The sequence below is a fragment of the Oryzias latipes genome, chromosome 21 (assembly GCF_002234675.1).
Source record: "Oryzias latipes chromosome 21, ASM223467v1".
Classification (NCBI taxonomy): Eukaryota; Metazoa; Chordata; class Actinopteri; order Beloniformes; family Adrianichthyidae; genus Oryzias; species Oryzias latipes.
Genome location: NC_019879.2, coordinates 3,895,237 through 3,908,162, shown reverse-complemented (window position 1 = coordinate 3,908,162; position 12,926 = coordinate 3,895,237). Strand labels below are relative to the sequence as shown.

Here is a 12,926-nt window from a genome sequence, read left to right as displayed (position 1 = left end):
GATCCAGAACTAATGAAACGAGCGGATGCAACATTATTTTTGTGAATATGTTGTAAAATTCCTTTCTGCGTTTTCATGAACTGATGGGTTGCCTCCAGATTAAGGAGTCGTGCTTCTGGGGAAACAACTTTGTGATGAGCGGCTCGGACTGCGGACACATCTTCATCTGGGACCGACACACCGCCGAGCACCTGATGCTGCTGGAGGCCGACAACCACGTGGTCAACTGCCTGCAGCCGCACCCTTACGACCCCAGTGAGTGCGGCAGGCGGAGCGCCCGCGTCGTCCGACCGCGGGGTCCTCACCCCCCCAGTGATGCACTCTCCTCCCGTTTCTTTTCAGTTCTGGCCTCTTCTGGGATCGATTACGACATAAAGATATGGTCGCCGCTGGAAGAGTCGCCGTCTTTCAACAGACAACTGGCTGTTGAGGTACCGTCTGAATTTCCTGACCGCTGACTGGACATGAGACCAAGTCAGCGCCATGTCACCCACTGAGAGCGACTGTCACTTTCGTACGATACGTTGTTCTGGAGTAAAAGTCGCAGACGCAAAAAAAGCACAATACAGGAAAAATAAACCAAGAACAAGTAAAAGTACAAGTACAGGACCAAGAACAGACATTTATCTTAAAATAACGGAATAGATAATAATAAGAGACTTTTGAATATCTGCACGCTTCACTGCCGTAACACATTGATGCATATTTAGCTTTATTAAAACAATCTAGTTATATCAGTGCAATATATGAAGAATTATTCAGATAAAGAAGACGCTAACAAGTCAAGTAAACTCTTTATATCACTTTAAACCACTAAATCCATTGAATTCTTCGTCTGTGTTAACAATTATGCCAGGTTCGGCACTTCTTCTTCAGTAGTACTGACTAGACACACCGACAGTGCCCTCTAGTGGTTGTCAGTGAGTAAGTGAGCCTATTTATTTTTAAATAAACCACATACAAGTCGCATCCATGGCCAAATAATGCGGGAGAGAAAAAAAAAGCAACTTTATACTCAGAAAAATGCGGTACTTACGATTCCAACCAAGCAAAAACAAGTCTGTCGCCATTTTTTCCGCAATACGGACGCTGCCGCGTTGGAGCCAGACGTCAGTAAGCAGCGATTGGTCCGAGTCGACGTTTCCAGGGCAACCACTGAGCTTGTTGGAAGCCCACACCCCCACCGCTTGAAAGCACGCTCAGGAGAATCCGTCAAATATTTCGAAGGCTCGACCACATACTCTGTCGAGGCGTCTGATTGGCCAGTTTATAACTCAAATCACTTCTAATAAATTTTATATTAGGATTATTAGAATAGTTATCCTGACATATTGTGACTGAATAACAGCTGTTTGTCAATAGAAGCTTTGGGGGCTTTGACTCCTATTACCTCCTATTTGGAACGCGGGGGGGGGGGGGGGGGGGGGGGGGGGAGGAGGAGGAGAGTCATTCAGTCCAGTTCTCATATACAGTCAATGGCCCTGATGTGAGTTACGCTGTCCAGAAGTACTGACCACCTCCTCCTCCTGTGGAAAAGGTGATAACCCGGAACGAGCTGATGCTGGAGGAAACCAGGAACACCATCACCGTCCCGGCTTCCTTCATGCTCCGCATGCTGGCCTCCCTCAATCACATCAGATCAGGTACATGAAAGCAAACCTCGCCGTTCTCCGCCACTGTCTGACGCCCACGTTTCCCACCTCACAGATCGACTGGAGGGCGACCGCTCTGAAGGCTCAGGCCAGGAAAACGAGGACTAGCCGGCGCTGCCAGGAGGCCGCCCGCCCGCCACCGAGGAAAACACTATTTGCTGTCCAGCACTTGAAGAAAACCAGAGATTTGTACCGGTTCAGTAGAGACGACGTTGTAATTTTAGTGGAATTTCTAGCCCCTGGTGTTTTTCTAAAGACGATTTTCTTACCGATGTTTGTGAGGATCACCTGCGTCTGTGCGAGTGCAGAGAGGACGTCATTACAAATATGCAGTGTGAGGCGGAGCGCGTGAAAGGATGTCAAGTGCAATAATGTTTTTTGTTTGGAGAAGGCGAACCCAGTGTTAACTTTGGATATTATTATTTTTTGGGAATTTGTAGCAAAGAGCTGTGGATGCGTTCCTGCAGCTGCTGCTGCCGCCGCGGCCGCCGCGCATGTCAGTACAGACAGAGAAACACGCAAATGCTTTCACTTTTGCTGTTGACACAGGAAAACGGTGACTCCCTAAAACATTAAAAAAAATAAATAAAAAGGTGTATTGTTTTATAGAACCTGATGGAAAATTAAAGGTTTAAAAACATTCAGTGTGAATTCTTGAGAAAGGAGTGAAAGTAAAGACACAGGAGGCAAAATCTGAGTGTAAAACTTTAATGCAAACGTTTGTACCTATAGTTCCTATAATATAAAAATACCTGTTCCTATGTAGCTTGTTCTTACAAAAGCTGTACCTGTTAAAAAAAACATAATTCATCACTAAAATGCTGCCAGTTCCTCATTAAAGTAAATAAAATATTTTTAAAAAAATGACTAAAGCTACAAAACTTCCTCTGTTGACGACGTCTGGGTTGGATTTCACGGATGTCTAACAGCAGCTGCTCCACAGCTGGAATGCTAACGTTCTCCTTGATGCATCAGCTGTTCACGTTCAAACTTTGGATCCTTCTGGGGTTGGTTTTTATTATTTTAATTCTTTCACAAATCGTGACACAGAATTGAGCTGAACTTGTTTTGTCGAAAGTGGAAAGCGATCTTCTAGTGGACTCAGCTTCTTTATTCCTAATCCCATCAGGTAGCTGCTTTGCATTTATGCTCAGGGTTCCTACACAAGTTAAATGTGAAAAAAGGTTTGAATCTGAGCCTCTTCTAGCGCTGCAGGTTTTCTTTTGAATGCGTTTGGGGGATGTCAATTTCTCTGCACCTTAAAAAGAATTGCCCCTCGGGGTTAAATGAAGTTAGTTGAATTTGGATTTGATAAGTGCATCTTTGTTATCAGAAATGAAGAATGCATTCCTTCATTCTACCTTCACCTTTCCCTGATTCAATCATACATAATCCTGTTGGGTTCATGTAAATGTAAAAAACAAAACAGAAATGACATGAATGTGTTTTTCACTGTGTGAAAACCGTTTCCAGGACGCTGGTGCAGCACAGGTGGGCTCTACCTGTTCCACCGTTTCAAGTACGGTAAGTGGTACCAGCGTGGAGGGAATCCAAGCGTCCTTACAGGCAGCACAAAGGGTCAGAGGTCACGCGTGAATGTCCTCCAGCGGCCCGGTCACAGGCCAGACCTGCTCTCCTCTTCCTCCTCCTCCCTGTCGTCTCTGACGATGCCTTCGTCGATGCTCTCCAGCCTCAGTCTCTGACCGTCCAGGTATCTGGGTCTCTGTGCCGGCCGCGTGGTGAACAGCGCCCCCTGCAGGCTCTCTCCGAACAGGGCGAGCTTGGCGTCGCTCTCGATCGCCTTCGCCAAGCCGGAGGCGAACGTGTCCAGACATTCGTGGAGCTCTGCTTGGACCTGGACAGGGGAAGACGAGGAGGTGGAGGAGGAGTTCTCAGCTGAGGACAAAGAAGAAAACATAGAAAACAGAAAAAGGTTTAAAGAAATCATTTAAAAACAACTCTGTCACACATCAAGAGCTTACTTTACGTACGAAAGGCTGAAGCGCCTGATAGCTCATTGATGGGACCACGAACAATAGATAAATGAGAAGTAGGAACTTTAAACCGGGTTGAAAAGAAGATTAGTGCACAAGAGTTTGATCCCCGCAGACAGTAACCCTTGTGCTATCTTGTGGGGTCCAGATGACCCCACTCCCAACGTTAACGTGCCTCCGGGCCACTGCACCCTGACCCGCCGTGACCCCGCCGCTTCCAGGTACCTTTGGAATGTTCCAACTGGTCTTCGAAGGTGACGGAGCTCCGCCTCTTCCCGCAGGCGTTTCCGTGATGCGGCGCGTGGGAGGAGCCGTCGGTGGAGTTCTCCAGCAGCATCACGTCTGTGCCTGGGCTCCAAACAAACGAAGGCTTTTATAGAAAGTTTTTCATAACTCAAACTTCTAATCTTTCACATTTTGGGACGAAAAATGTATTTAGAAGCCGATTTCAAACAGCTGAGCTTTAAGAAAGAGACAAAGTTGACTCTTGTCTATCCCCTGTGCTGTCCTAGGCACTTTAACGTTTGGAGTTGGGTCATCTAGACCCACTAGACAGTGCTCTGAACCTGTTTTCTTCAATGATTTGTGATTTTCACTGGTGTCCATGGATTACATGAAATCTTTCCACCTTTATCCACCTTTGTCATGGTAGGGAGAACACGTCAATGTAAGGATCGGGTCATCTGGACCCCATAGGATAGCACAAGGGTTAAACTGTTACTATGTGCTAAATATAATTCAGAATATTGATAACCTCATAAATGTGTTTTATTACTATACAGTTGAAAAAGCAGCTTTTTTTTCTTTGTTATAAGAACCGGGCTGTTTTGCATTTCCTGCTCTCAGAGGAAGATGCTTCACTTCCGTAGTATCGACATTTCAGAATAAAAGCTCGGCTCCTGACGATGTCTTGTAAAAGCCGTGTTTGTGTCTTCCCGTTTGCGGCTCGTACCGGAGTCCTGAGTGAAACTGAAGCCGGTGTCTCCCGTGCTGCTTCCCGGGGCCAGCAGGTGTCCTCCCCCAGCCAGCATGGCAGTCAGGTGTGGGGACATGCCCAAATCTGGAAAACAACTCCATTTCCTCAACAGTTTCTTTAAAAAGAAAACGACAATCTCCCAGCTGCTTTGGGTTAATGAACGGCGGCCTCAGTGGAGTTTGTGCCACGGGGTCGTCTGACCTCCTCACCCGTGATTCTGTTGGAGATGCTGAAGAGGCGGGACGTCCGGTGGCGTGTGGCGAAGGACTCTCTGTAGTAGCGATCCCCGAAGCACATGCCCAGCAGCTCCTTCCTCACCGTTTTGTTCCACAGGCCGTAGATGAGCGGGTGGCACGCTGCGCTGCAGAAAGACAGCCACGCCACCAGGGTCTCCACCCCCGGAGACACGCTGCCCCGCCCCCACAAAGCCTCCGTGCACACCGCCCCCACGTACGGCCCCCAGGTCACCAGGAAGGTCCCCACCACCACTAATATGGTGACGAAGGCCTTGCACTGGCTTCCCGCGTACACCAGGCTCCGCCGGCTTCCGTTGGAGGACGTGGAGGTGCTGGAGTTCTTGCGCCCGTTCCCGTGAGCGCCGTCGTCCTGAGCGACGACCACAGTCCCGCAGTGCACCTTGCGCGCCTTCATTCGGGCGACGCGGAAGATGACGCCGTAGCAGACGAGTATGGTGAATAGCGGGGGAAAGACGCACCAGACCACCCAGAAGGCCGTGTAGCTGGGCTCCCTGTGCCACGCCACCACGCAGCTCCACTTGTAGCAGTCGAACTCGAAGGAGGACCAGCCGAACAGCGGGGGCAGGCAGCCCGCCAGGGAGTGCAGCCACACGTAGGCTATGACCACCGCCGCGCGGTTCCCTGTGATCTTCATGGGGTAGATCATGGGATAGAGCACCGCGTAGTACCTGTAGGGATGACAGACAAGAAGACTCACCAGAGGCAGCCTTTCTGCTAAAAGCTGCAATCAGACAAGAGATTTGACAGCAGCAGTGCCATCAGGAAACCCCAAAGGTGCTGAGAGGAGCGTGAGAACAGAGAGAACTGAAGGCTGTTGAGACTACAGAGGCAGCTTTGTGATTCAGATGACAGAGGGGGGGGGGTTAAACACTAAAAAGGAAAATCCAGAAAGAAAAATACAAACAAATAATCATTTCTATAGGAAAAACTCAAACTTCTGGTGTATTTTTTGGAGGGAAACAGCAACAAACCTGTCCACGGCGATCGCTCCGAGCGTCAGCATGCTGGCCGAGCTAATGAGCAGGAAGAGCAGAGCGGTGAAGTTGCACCAAACCACGCCGAACATCCATTCTCGCTTCGCCGAGCTCGCGGCCACAAACGGCAGCACCAGCAGGGACAGCAGCAGGTTGGACGAGGTCAGGCTGAAGACGAACTTGTTGCTGGGCGTGAGGAGGTACGGCCGGCGGTACAGCGTCACCACAATCAGCAGGTTCCCCAGGCCCGCCAGGAGCGTGACGCACACGATGGAGACCGACTCCAGGGCGATCAGACCCTCGTCGCGCCCCGACGGCGTGCAGTTCCTGCTGGCGTTCATGGTGACAGGCCGGGCCGCCGCACAGCCGGTGCAACGGTAGGAGTCTGCGGAGGAGGAAGGAGGCGTTCAAACGAAGGGAAAACAGCAATGCATGGTTCCCCCTATAAAAGTGGCATTTTAATCCTGATAATTGAAGCAAAATCCACATTTAAAGTCAGCTTTAACGTTCAATAACTGCATCTGGAGATATCCACTACATGTGAGCACGCTAAAAAAAAACAAGATTTACTTTGAAAAGCAAGATATTCATGGAGCCATAAAAGGGCCTGACAGTGACCTGGTCACAGGGCAGATGAGAGAGTCATTTTTAATATTTACAATTGATTCTTTTTCTGATATTAACCAATTATTTCTACAGAAAAAAAATGCATTTTTGGTTGGATGCTAGCTGTATTTAGTATCCACAAAATAAAACCTATTTTCTATTTAACGGGCAGTCTTAGCTCTATGTGTACATAGGTTATTTTAAAAAACACATGCTCAGGAGTATTTGATTGTCTTGTATCCACATAAAGTTATATTTAAACAAACCTATTTATTAGTCTTAATTTTCCATATTTGTAGTTTAAAAAGAATTGGATAGAACAATATTTGGCTGTTTTGACAGTTACATTTTTAAAAATCTATTAAAAACATTCAATGTCAACAGTATTTTTCTTGCCTTGTACCCACATGGTGTGACAATAAAGTTAAATAAAATATATATTTTTAACTATTATATGTATTTGTACTCGTTTTTTTGCATGCATTTTCTTTATTAAAGACATTAGGGATAACAAAACAGAAAAATATACAAGATATTCACTGAAATTATATATATATATATATATATATATATATATATATATATATATATATATATATATATATATATATATATATATATATATATATATATTACTAGAAGAAAACAGTCCAATCGGTGGTTAATGATTATAAGCCTTTCGATAATCGATAAGCTAGCAAAAATGCTCCCTTAATAAATATTTACTTTCGTTTTTTCTTCTTTGAGGTTTTTAAAGGTTAGAATAGTAATTTAAGCGTTATTGTTTATGTACTACACCGTTGTGGACATCTGGATTTAGTTTGGTGGGATGTTTTTGAACTTTCTGTGTCAAAAAAAGCAAAGTTTAGTTGATTAGCATCTTTGCAAACCGGCACACACATCTGTGAGGAATCATTTTGAATTTTAGGACTAAAGGAAAGCAACTCTAAATTTAATTTTTTTTGTTGCAGTTTATAGTGGAAAAGGCAGAGTTTGTGGGACCAAAAAATCACAACACCCACAACTTCGTCCAGCTGGATGGCGGCTAACGGGAGCTAAAAGTGCGGTTAGCTAGCCAAATTTGGGTAAAAGTTTCCTCCATTGTTGTCCCCCGAAACTCTCGGCCAACTTTTTCTTTTTACCTGCTTAAGCTGAACGCTGCGGCTCCGCTTTCCCTTCTCCTGCCGGGATAACACCTCCATTTTGCTGGTTTCCCGTCCGGAGGGAGACAACCCTGGCGGGGGGGACAGTCGGATCGTTAGCGCCCGGCGGACACGAAAACCTTCGGTTTACCCCCCCCCCCCCCCTTTGACGAATCTTAAACGGCCAGCTGCGGCAGCAATGGCGTCCTCCGACACCCCCCCTCCGCCGCCCCGCCTCCCCGCCTCGCGGCTGCCTTTTCGAGCAGCCTCCCGTCGGAATGTGTGGGTGGTCTGAAGAGAAAAACGGTATTATATCACCATTACAGCTGCTAGCGAGTTTATCCTTCTCGTTTTTTTTACTCCTTCTACCTTAAACTAAACTTTTATCAAGTAATAGAAAGAAAAAAAATACATTTTAATGTCAAGAGTACATTTTATTTATTTTGGAGTCTATTTTTTTTGGAGTTTGTTAGCATGCTAAACTCAAGCTAGCATCTGTGTTTGTTTTATGAATGAAATGAGACGCTTGGTTTTCAGCAGGACCACACACGAAGATCATACCTTCCCGCATCCACACGTCATCACCTCATCATCCAATGAGAAAAGAGGATCAGTACCAACGTGGTACACTAGATGGTGCTGTTTCACCGTTGAACACCACAGAAAAAGAGTGAGACCATTTTGCTTGTTCATAATAGATAATTGTTCTTTATTTTATCTCCTAAATAAACATCTAAATAGAAAATATTATATAAAGATATCATGTACCACACATCATACAGAGGAAGTGCAACAAAAAAATGACTGTATGATAATGTATGAGAACGCATCTTGCTGTATTTTTTTTAAAATCACATCTTGTTTCCCGTTTAACCTTTTATTAACATAATATAAAACTTGGAGAAATCACTATTAAGTAAATTCTGCAAAACCGTCCCAATCTATTATTTCCTGTGTAAACAATTTGGTCAACAATAAAATCAAAGCGCTGCAAACTCAGATTTGTTGTAAACATGATTTATTTTCACATTGTTTGACTTTTATTTTGCCTTCACAGACCCAGCAACAATCAAGGAACAATCAAGGATAGTTCTGCTGTTTGGTTTCTCACCAAAAAACGGACTCAAATTCCCCCCAAAAAATCATTATCAGCTCAGTAAGGTGAATAATCTTTTTGCGTTATTTATTTTCATTCAAATAAGCAAAGGTGCAAAATAATAAAAAACAATAAATCTGATAAGCTGAGCAGAGAAAAAGTTTTACACATTTTAAGACATTCTCCCCATTCCTCAAATGTATGAAGAAAGCACCTGATATTTTAAACTTTAAACACTCAGTAATCGTAGGAAACATTGTAAACGTAACAACTGTGGAGTAATCTATTGGCGTTGAAGTGCTGAGAGGAAGTCTAATGATTTGCACTTGACAGTAAATCCACATACACCTCACTCTATTAGGGGGAAATTGTTAGAATTTTGACGAGGGGATCTGTGGAGAGTAGTCAGTCAGCAGGGAAACCATCAGACCCTGAAACAAAGGTCATTTGAGATCATTAGTCCAGTTACCAGCCATGGACTTGGATCAAACCGAGCAGGTTGTCAATATTCCGGCCTGTGACCCACCATGATGGTCCATTTCCTGTTCTCTGCTTCGTTAAAGACCAGAGAACGTGTCGAGTAGAAAACCTGATCATCCACCTCCTCCGGTTTCCGGGGGAGGCAGTGAAGGAAGGTCCAGTCGGGCTCGGCCACACTTCCGGTCTGAAGACAGAATCAAAAGATTAGACTCCAACTCCAGTCTTATTTTCCGCTGATTTCAGCCTTAACCCTTGTACTATCTTGTGGGGGTCCAGATGACCCCACTCCCAACGTTAACGTGCCTCGGAGGCATCTGGACCCCCACAAGATAGCACAAGGGTTAAAAGGCTGCAACACTATGACTTTTCAGTTCTCTCGTTCACCTTCATGGTGATCTGGTATCCTTGAAAGTCTCTGAGCCTCTTCTTCTTCTCCTCTTCCTGTCCCATGCTGATCCAAGTATCAGTGACCAGTACATTGCTGCCGTGGGCAGCCTCCATCGGGTCAGAGGTCAGAACAAGCTGTGTCCCGTGCTGAGAGAGAGCAAAAAAAGAGGCAGTTCATCTGTGAATTCCTACATGGAAACACAGTCTTCAAAATTCAAATCTGATTTGTAGAATCCAGCTATAATCCTTGGAAAGATAAGTACAAAAAAAAAACTTTTTTTATACTGCAACTAAGTTTAAACTGAGAATCTATAGGATTTTTATGCAAATACTCAAGTTCACCTCCTGTGTTTCATTGTTAACATTTAAATATTAAGTCAGAAAATCTGTCTTATTTTTACAAAGATAAGCTTTTGTATGAACTGGAATGTGTTCAAACACAACATCCAAATCAAATTGTAACTAACTAGACGCAGTAACTCCTTTAGATCCTTTTATTGTGAGAAATAGCGGCTGATCAACCTGTGAGCGCTGACAAACTCCTCACCTGTTTGGACAGGTTTTTAGCCTCTTGGATTACACTGCTGTCCGCCTCGTACCCCTGAGGACGACGACACGCCGTTACTCCAAAACAAACATTACAGCTGTGCACCAATTCCCTCTCTACTCACTGGGGCCTTTGCCATTTTGTCAGGCTGTCTGAATCTACAATTCCAAACTCCAGCGCCCTTGAAACCTCTCAGAGGTCGCAGCAAAAACTTGTGTGCATTGATGCTCACTAGATCAAAGAAGTTTATTTTTTGTTGATCATTTACAAACCATTTATTGAAGCCATTGACCATTTCTAAAAAAAAAAAGAAAAAAAAAGATTTGCATTAAAATCCAGGGCACTGGATAGTACCACACTATGAAGTCTTTTAGGAGTTATAGGGAGTAGGGAGGGAATTTGGACGTAGTCTATACCACAAGCATATAACCAGAGAGACTAACCTTTGGTGTGGCAACTCTGAGATGAACACCCAGTTTGGCTGCAGCCATCATGAAAGAGTGGAGGACATTATTTCCATCTCCAATCCAGCTTACGGTTAGTCCGCTTAAGGATCCGTAATGCTCCTACAAGACGATAGAGAGGATTCAGAAAGTCCTATAGAGAACCCAGTGAGTATAGACGGGGGTTAAAAAAACAACCCGGGTACCTGCAGAGTGAGAAAGTCCGCCAGAATTTGGATGGGGTGATACAGATCAGACAGACCGTTGATGATGGGAATGGAGGCCTCCCTGTGGAGCTCCTCCAGCGTGGAGTGGCTGTACACCCGAGCCAGAACGAGATCGCAGAGGCCCGAGAGAACCCTGGAGATCACGGGTGACCAAGAAAACAAAAACTTTAACAGTCACCAGTGAATTAAAGACCCGCTCCGATCATCTTTTGATCTTTTGTTAGAGTGTTCCAAGCGGTCTTTGGGTTATGATTGTGGCAAAATCAAAAAACCTGCGTCATAGTTTCTGTAGAGCGGCAGGAGTTCATTAGTAAAATACTTCTTGTGGGCGGGACCCACTTCCCGTCACCCATCTGTTCACACTAACGCACAGCCCCTCCCTCACATCCACAAGCTACCATTACCAGTGCAACAAAAATGGCGAGCATTATTGGAGCCACCCAGCCGTAATGTTTAGATCCAGACACCAGCCCGGTCGAGGAAGACAAAGACGTACACGGATCTATTTGTCTGCATCACAATAGAGCAGGGAGCTACAGGTCTGCCTAGCATGTGATTCGACAAACCAAATACGAACTTTTTTCATCTGCGCCTGATTCACAACGATTCAAATAAAGAAATACTAAGAAAAAGCTATTTAAATCTTTATTTTCTTAATTTATGTCCCCAATCAACAGACAAATACCACAAGAACCCAGTAAAAACATCAAAAACACCATTAAATTGGAGTGGGTCTGTTGTGAATTGATTATGCTAATGAGTATGGAAGCAGATGTGTCTCATATTTCAAAATAAAAGTCAATACCGGTAATGCTTTTTCATTTTCACTCTAAAGCTGCGTTCATTGGCTCAGGAAGGATTTTTAATTTCATTTTTGAGTCCATTGATGCAGATACATTGTGAAAGCAAAGAAGCATTTCTGTTAATCCATTTGAGCTCAGATATTTCTAATTGAAATTTACTAAAGAACATTTTTAAAATGAAATATGAAATACAGTTTTCTTTATCAGTTTAATTGAGTGGCAGAATGAGCGGTGCTGAAAAAGAAAAAGCCGTTTGGCGGATTGGTTTTTACATTTCATTTTTGAGTCCTTGAACGCAGCTTAATTTTGGAAATGAAAAGGCATTTCTGGTGTTGACTTTTATTTTGAAATTTGACACACATATGCTTCCATAAATGAGGTGTGCATGCATCACCTGGCTGTGTCGGTGCAGCTCTCATTCACACCCAGGTGGATGTCTTGTGAGGTGAGGAAACAAGGGTGTCCGCCCAACAGAGCCATCCCTGCAGGTATGAAGAGCACGTAACCGCTTTTAATCAGACTGTCTGTCAAAAATATTTCACTATAAAACAGATTTAAATGTGCTGAGGTGGAAGAAATGGGAGAATGAGTGGATGAAGGCATGTGTTTTTTGCTAATCCACTGGACGTCGGCCTTCAGCAGATCTTTTGTTCCTGCCAACAATGGCAGGCTCGAGCTGCGTAACCCCACGAGGAAGCATCCCTAAAAGAAAACAGTTTTTTCCCCAACGCACTCGAAGTGAGCAACACGCCGATATGCAACACCTGTCTCGGTGGACATTCTTGTTCTGGTGCTCCTCTTCTCAAATATCATCGCGATGGACTTCCCTTGTAGCAGAGGCAGATACTGAAATAGAAAGGAGAGCTAACTTCTCTAAATGACCCAACCATAGGCCGCAAAATGAAAATGTACACGGATTAACTGGAATATCTTTGTTTACCTGAAGGTCAATACCTGCTTTTCCTGCTTTATTAGACGCTTCAGGTCTCCTGACACCCACAGTAACCTCGTGATTTCTTCGGAGCTGAAATCTTTCAGTGTGAGACAGCTGCGACCTTTTAGACTCACCGATCCAAGACGAGCCGTCCCAGAGCTGAGCAGGGCGGAATCCAACAAACAACACATTCTGGAAACGTACTAAAAGATATGGAAAAAATTAAGAAATGCATGAATTCATGTGGAGTTTCTTACCTAATTCCTCGTCCCCACTGGAAAGGGAAAGATTTCATGCATTTCCTGGCAGGACTGCAAACAGACGGGAGCTTCCATAACATCATGATTAACTCTCTGGACACATGGGCAGAGAGGGTGAGGCAGGCAGCGTGGCCTCTGTGACATCACT

At 44.7% G+C, this 12,926-nt stretch overlaps 3 protein-coding genes across 7 annotated transcripts in view; 1 reads left to right on the top strand and 2 right to left on the bottom strand.

Moving 5' to 3' along the window:
• dcaf6 (DDB1 and CUL4 associated factor 6) overlaps positions 1-2,291 on the top strand; it is a 39,690-nt gene extending 37,399 nt beyond the window's left edge. For all 5 annotated transcript variants that reach the window (XM_011489229.3, XM_011489228.3, XM_011489227.3 and 2 more), the window contains 4 exons: positions 99-255; positions 343-431; positions 1,538-1,643; positions 1,708-2,291. In XM_011489229.3, coding sequence (XP_011487531.1) covers positions 99-255; positions 343-431; positions 1,538-1,643; positions 1,708-1,760 — 405 coding nt within the window. In that variant the 3' untranslated portion in view covers positions 1,761-2,291. The remainder of the gene's footprint in view (positions 1-98; positions 256-342; positions 432-1,537; positions 1,644-1,707) is intronic.
• A 53-nt stretch (positions 2,292-2,344) lies between these two features.
• gpr161 (G protein-coupled receptor 161) lies at positions 2,345-7,819 on the bottom strand. Its single transcript, XM_004081421.4, has 6 exons — positions 7,602-7,819; positions 5,851-6,238; positions 4,832-5,547; positions 4,599-4,706; positions 3,872-3,994; positions 2,345-3,548 (listed from the first exon to the last, which is right to left on the bottom strand). Exons 2-6 carry the CDS (start codon positions 6,192-6,194, stop codon positions 3,268-3,270), a joined length of 1,572 nt encoding a protein of 523 aa, XP_004081469.1. The 5' UTR covers positions 6,195-6,238; positions 7,602-7,819; the 3' UTR covers positions 2,345-3,267.
• A 783-nt stretch (positions 7,820-8,602) lies between these two features.
• otc (ornithine carbamoyltransferase) lies at positions 8,603-12,911 on the bottom strand. The gene is made up of 10 exons (XM_004081420.3): positions 12,776-12,911; positions 12,539-12,677; positions 12,349-12,430; positions 11,979-12,066; positions 10,761-10,914; positions 10,555-10,677; positions 10,112-10,165; positions 9,562-9,711; positions 9,224-9,361; positions 8,603-9,128 (listed from the first exon to the last, which is right to left on the bottom strand). Exons 1-10 carry the CDS (start codon positions 12,859-12,861, stop codon positions 9,069-9,071), a joined length of 1,074 nt encoding a protein of 357 aa, XP_004081468.1. The 5' UTR covers positions 12,862-12,911; the 3' UTR covers positions 8,603-9,068.
• Positions 12,912-12,926: the final 15 nt, after the last annotated feature.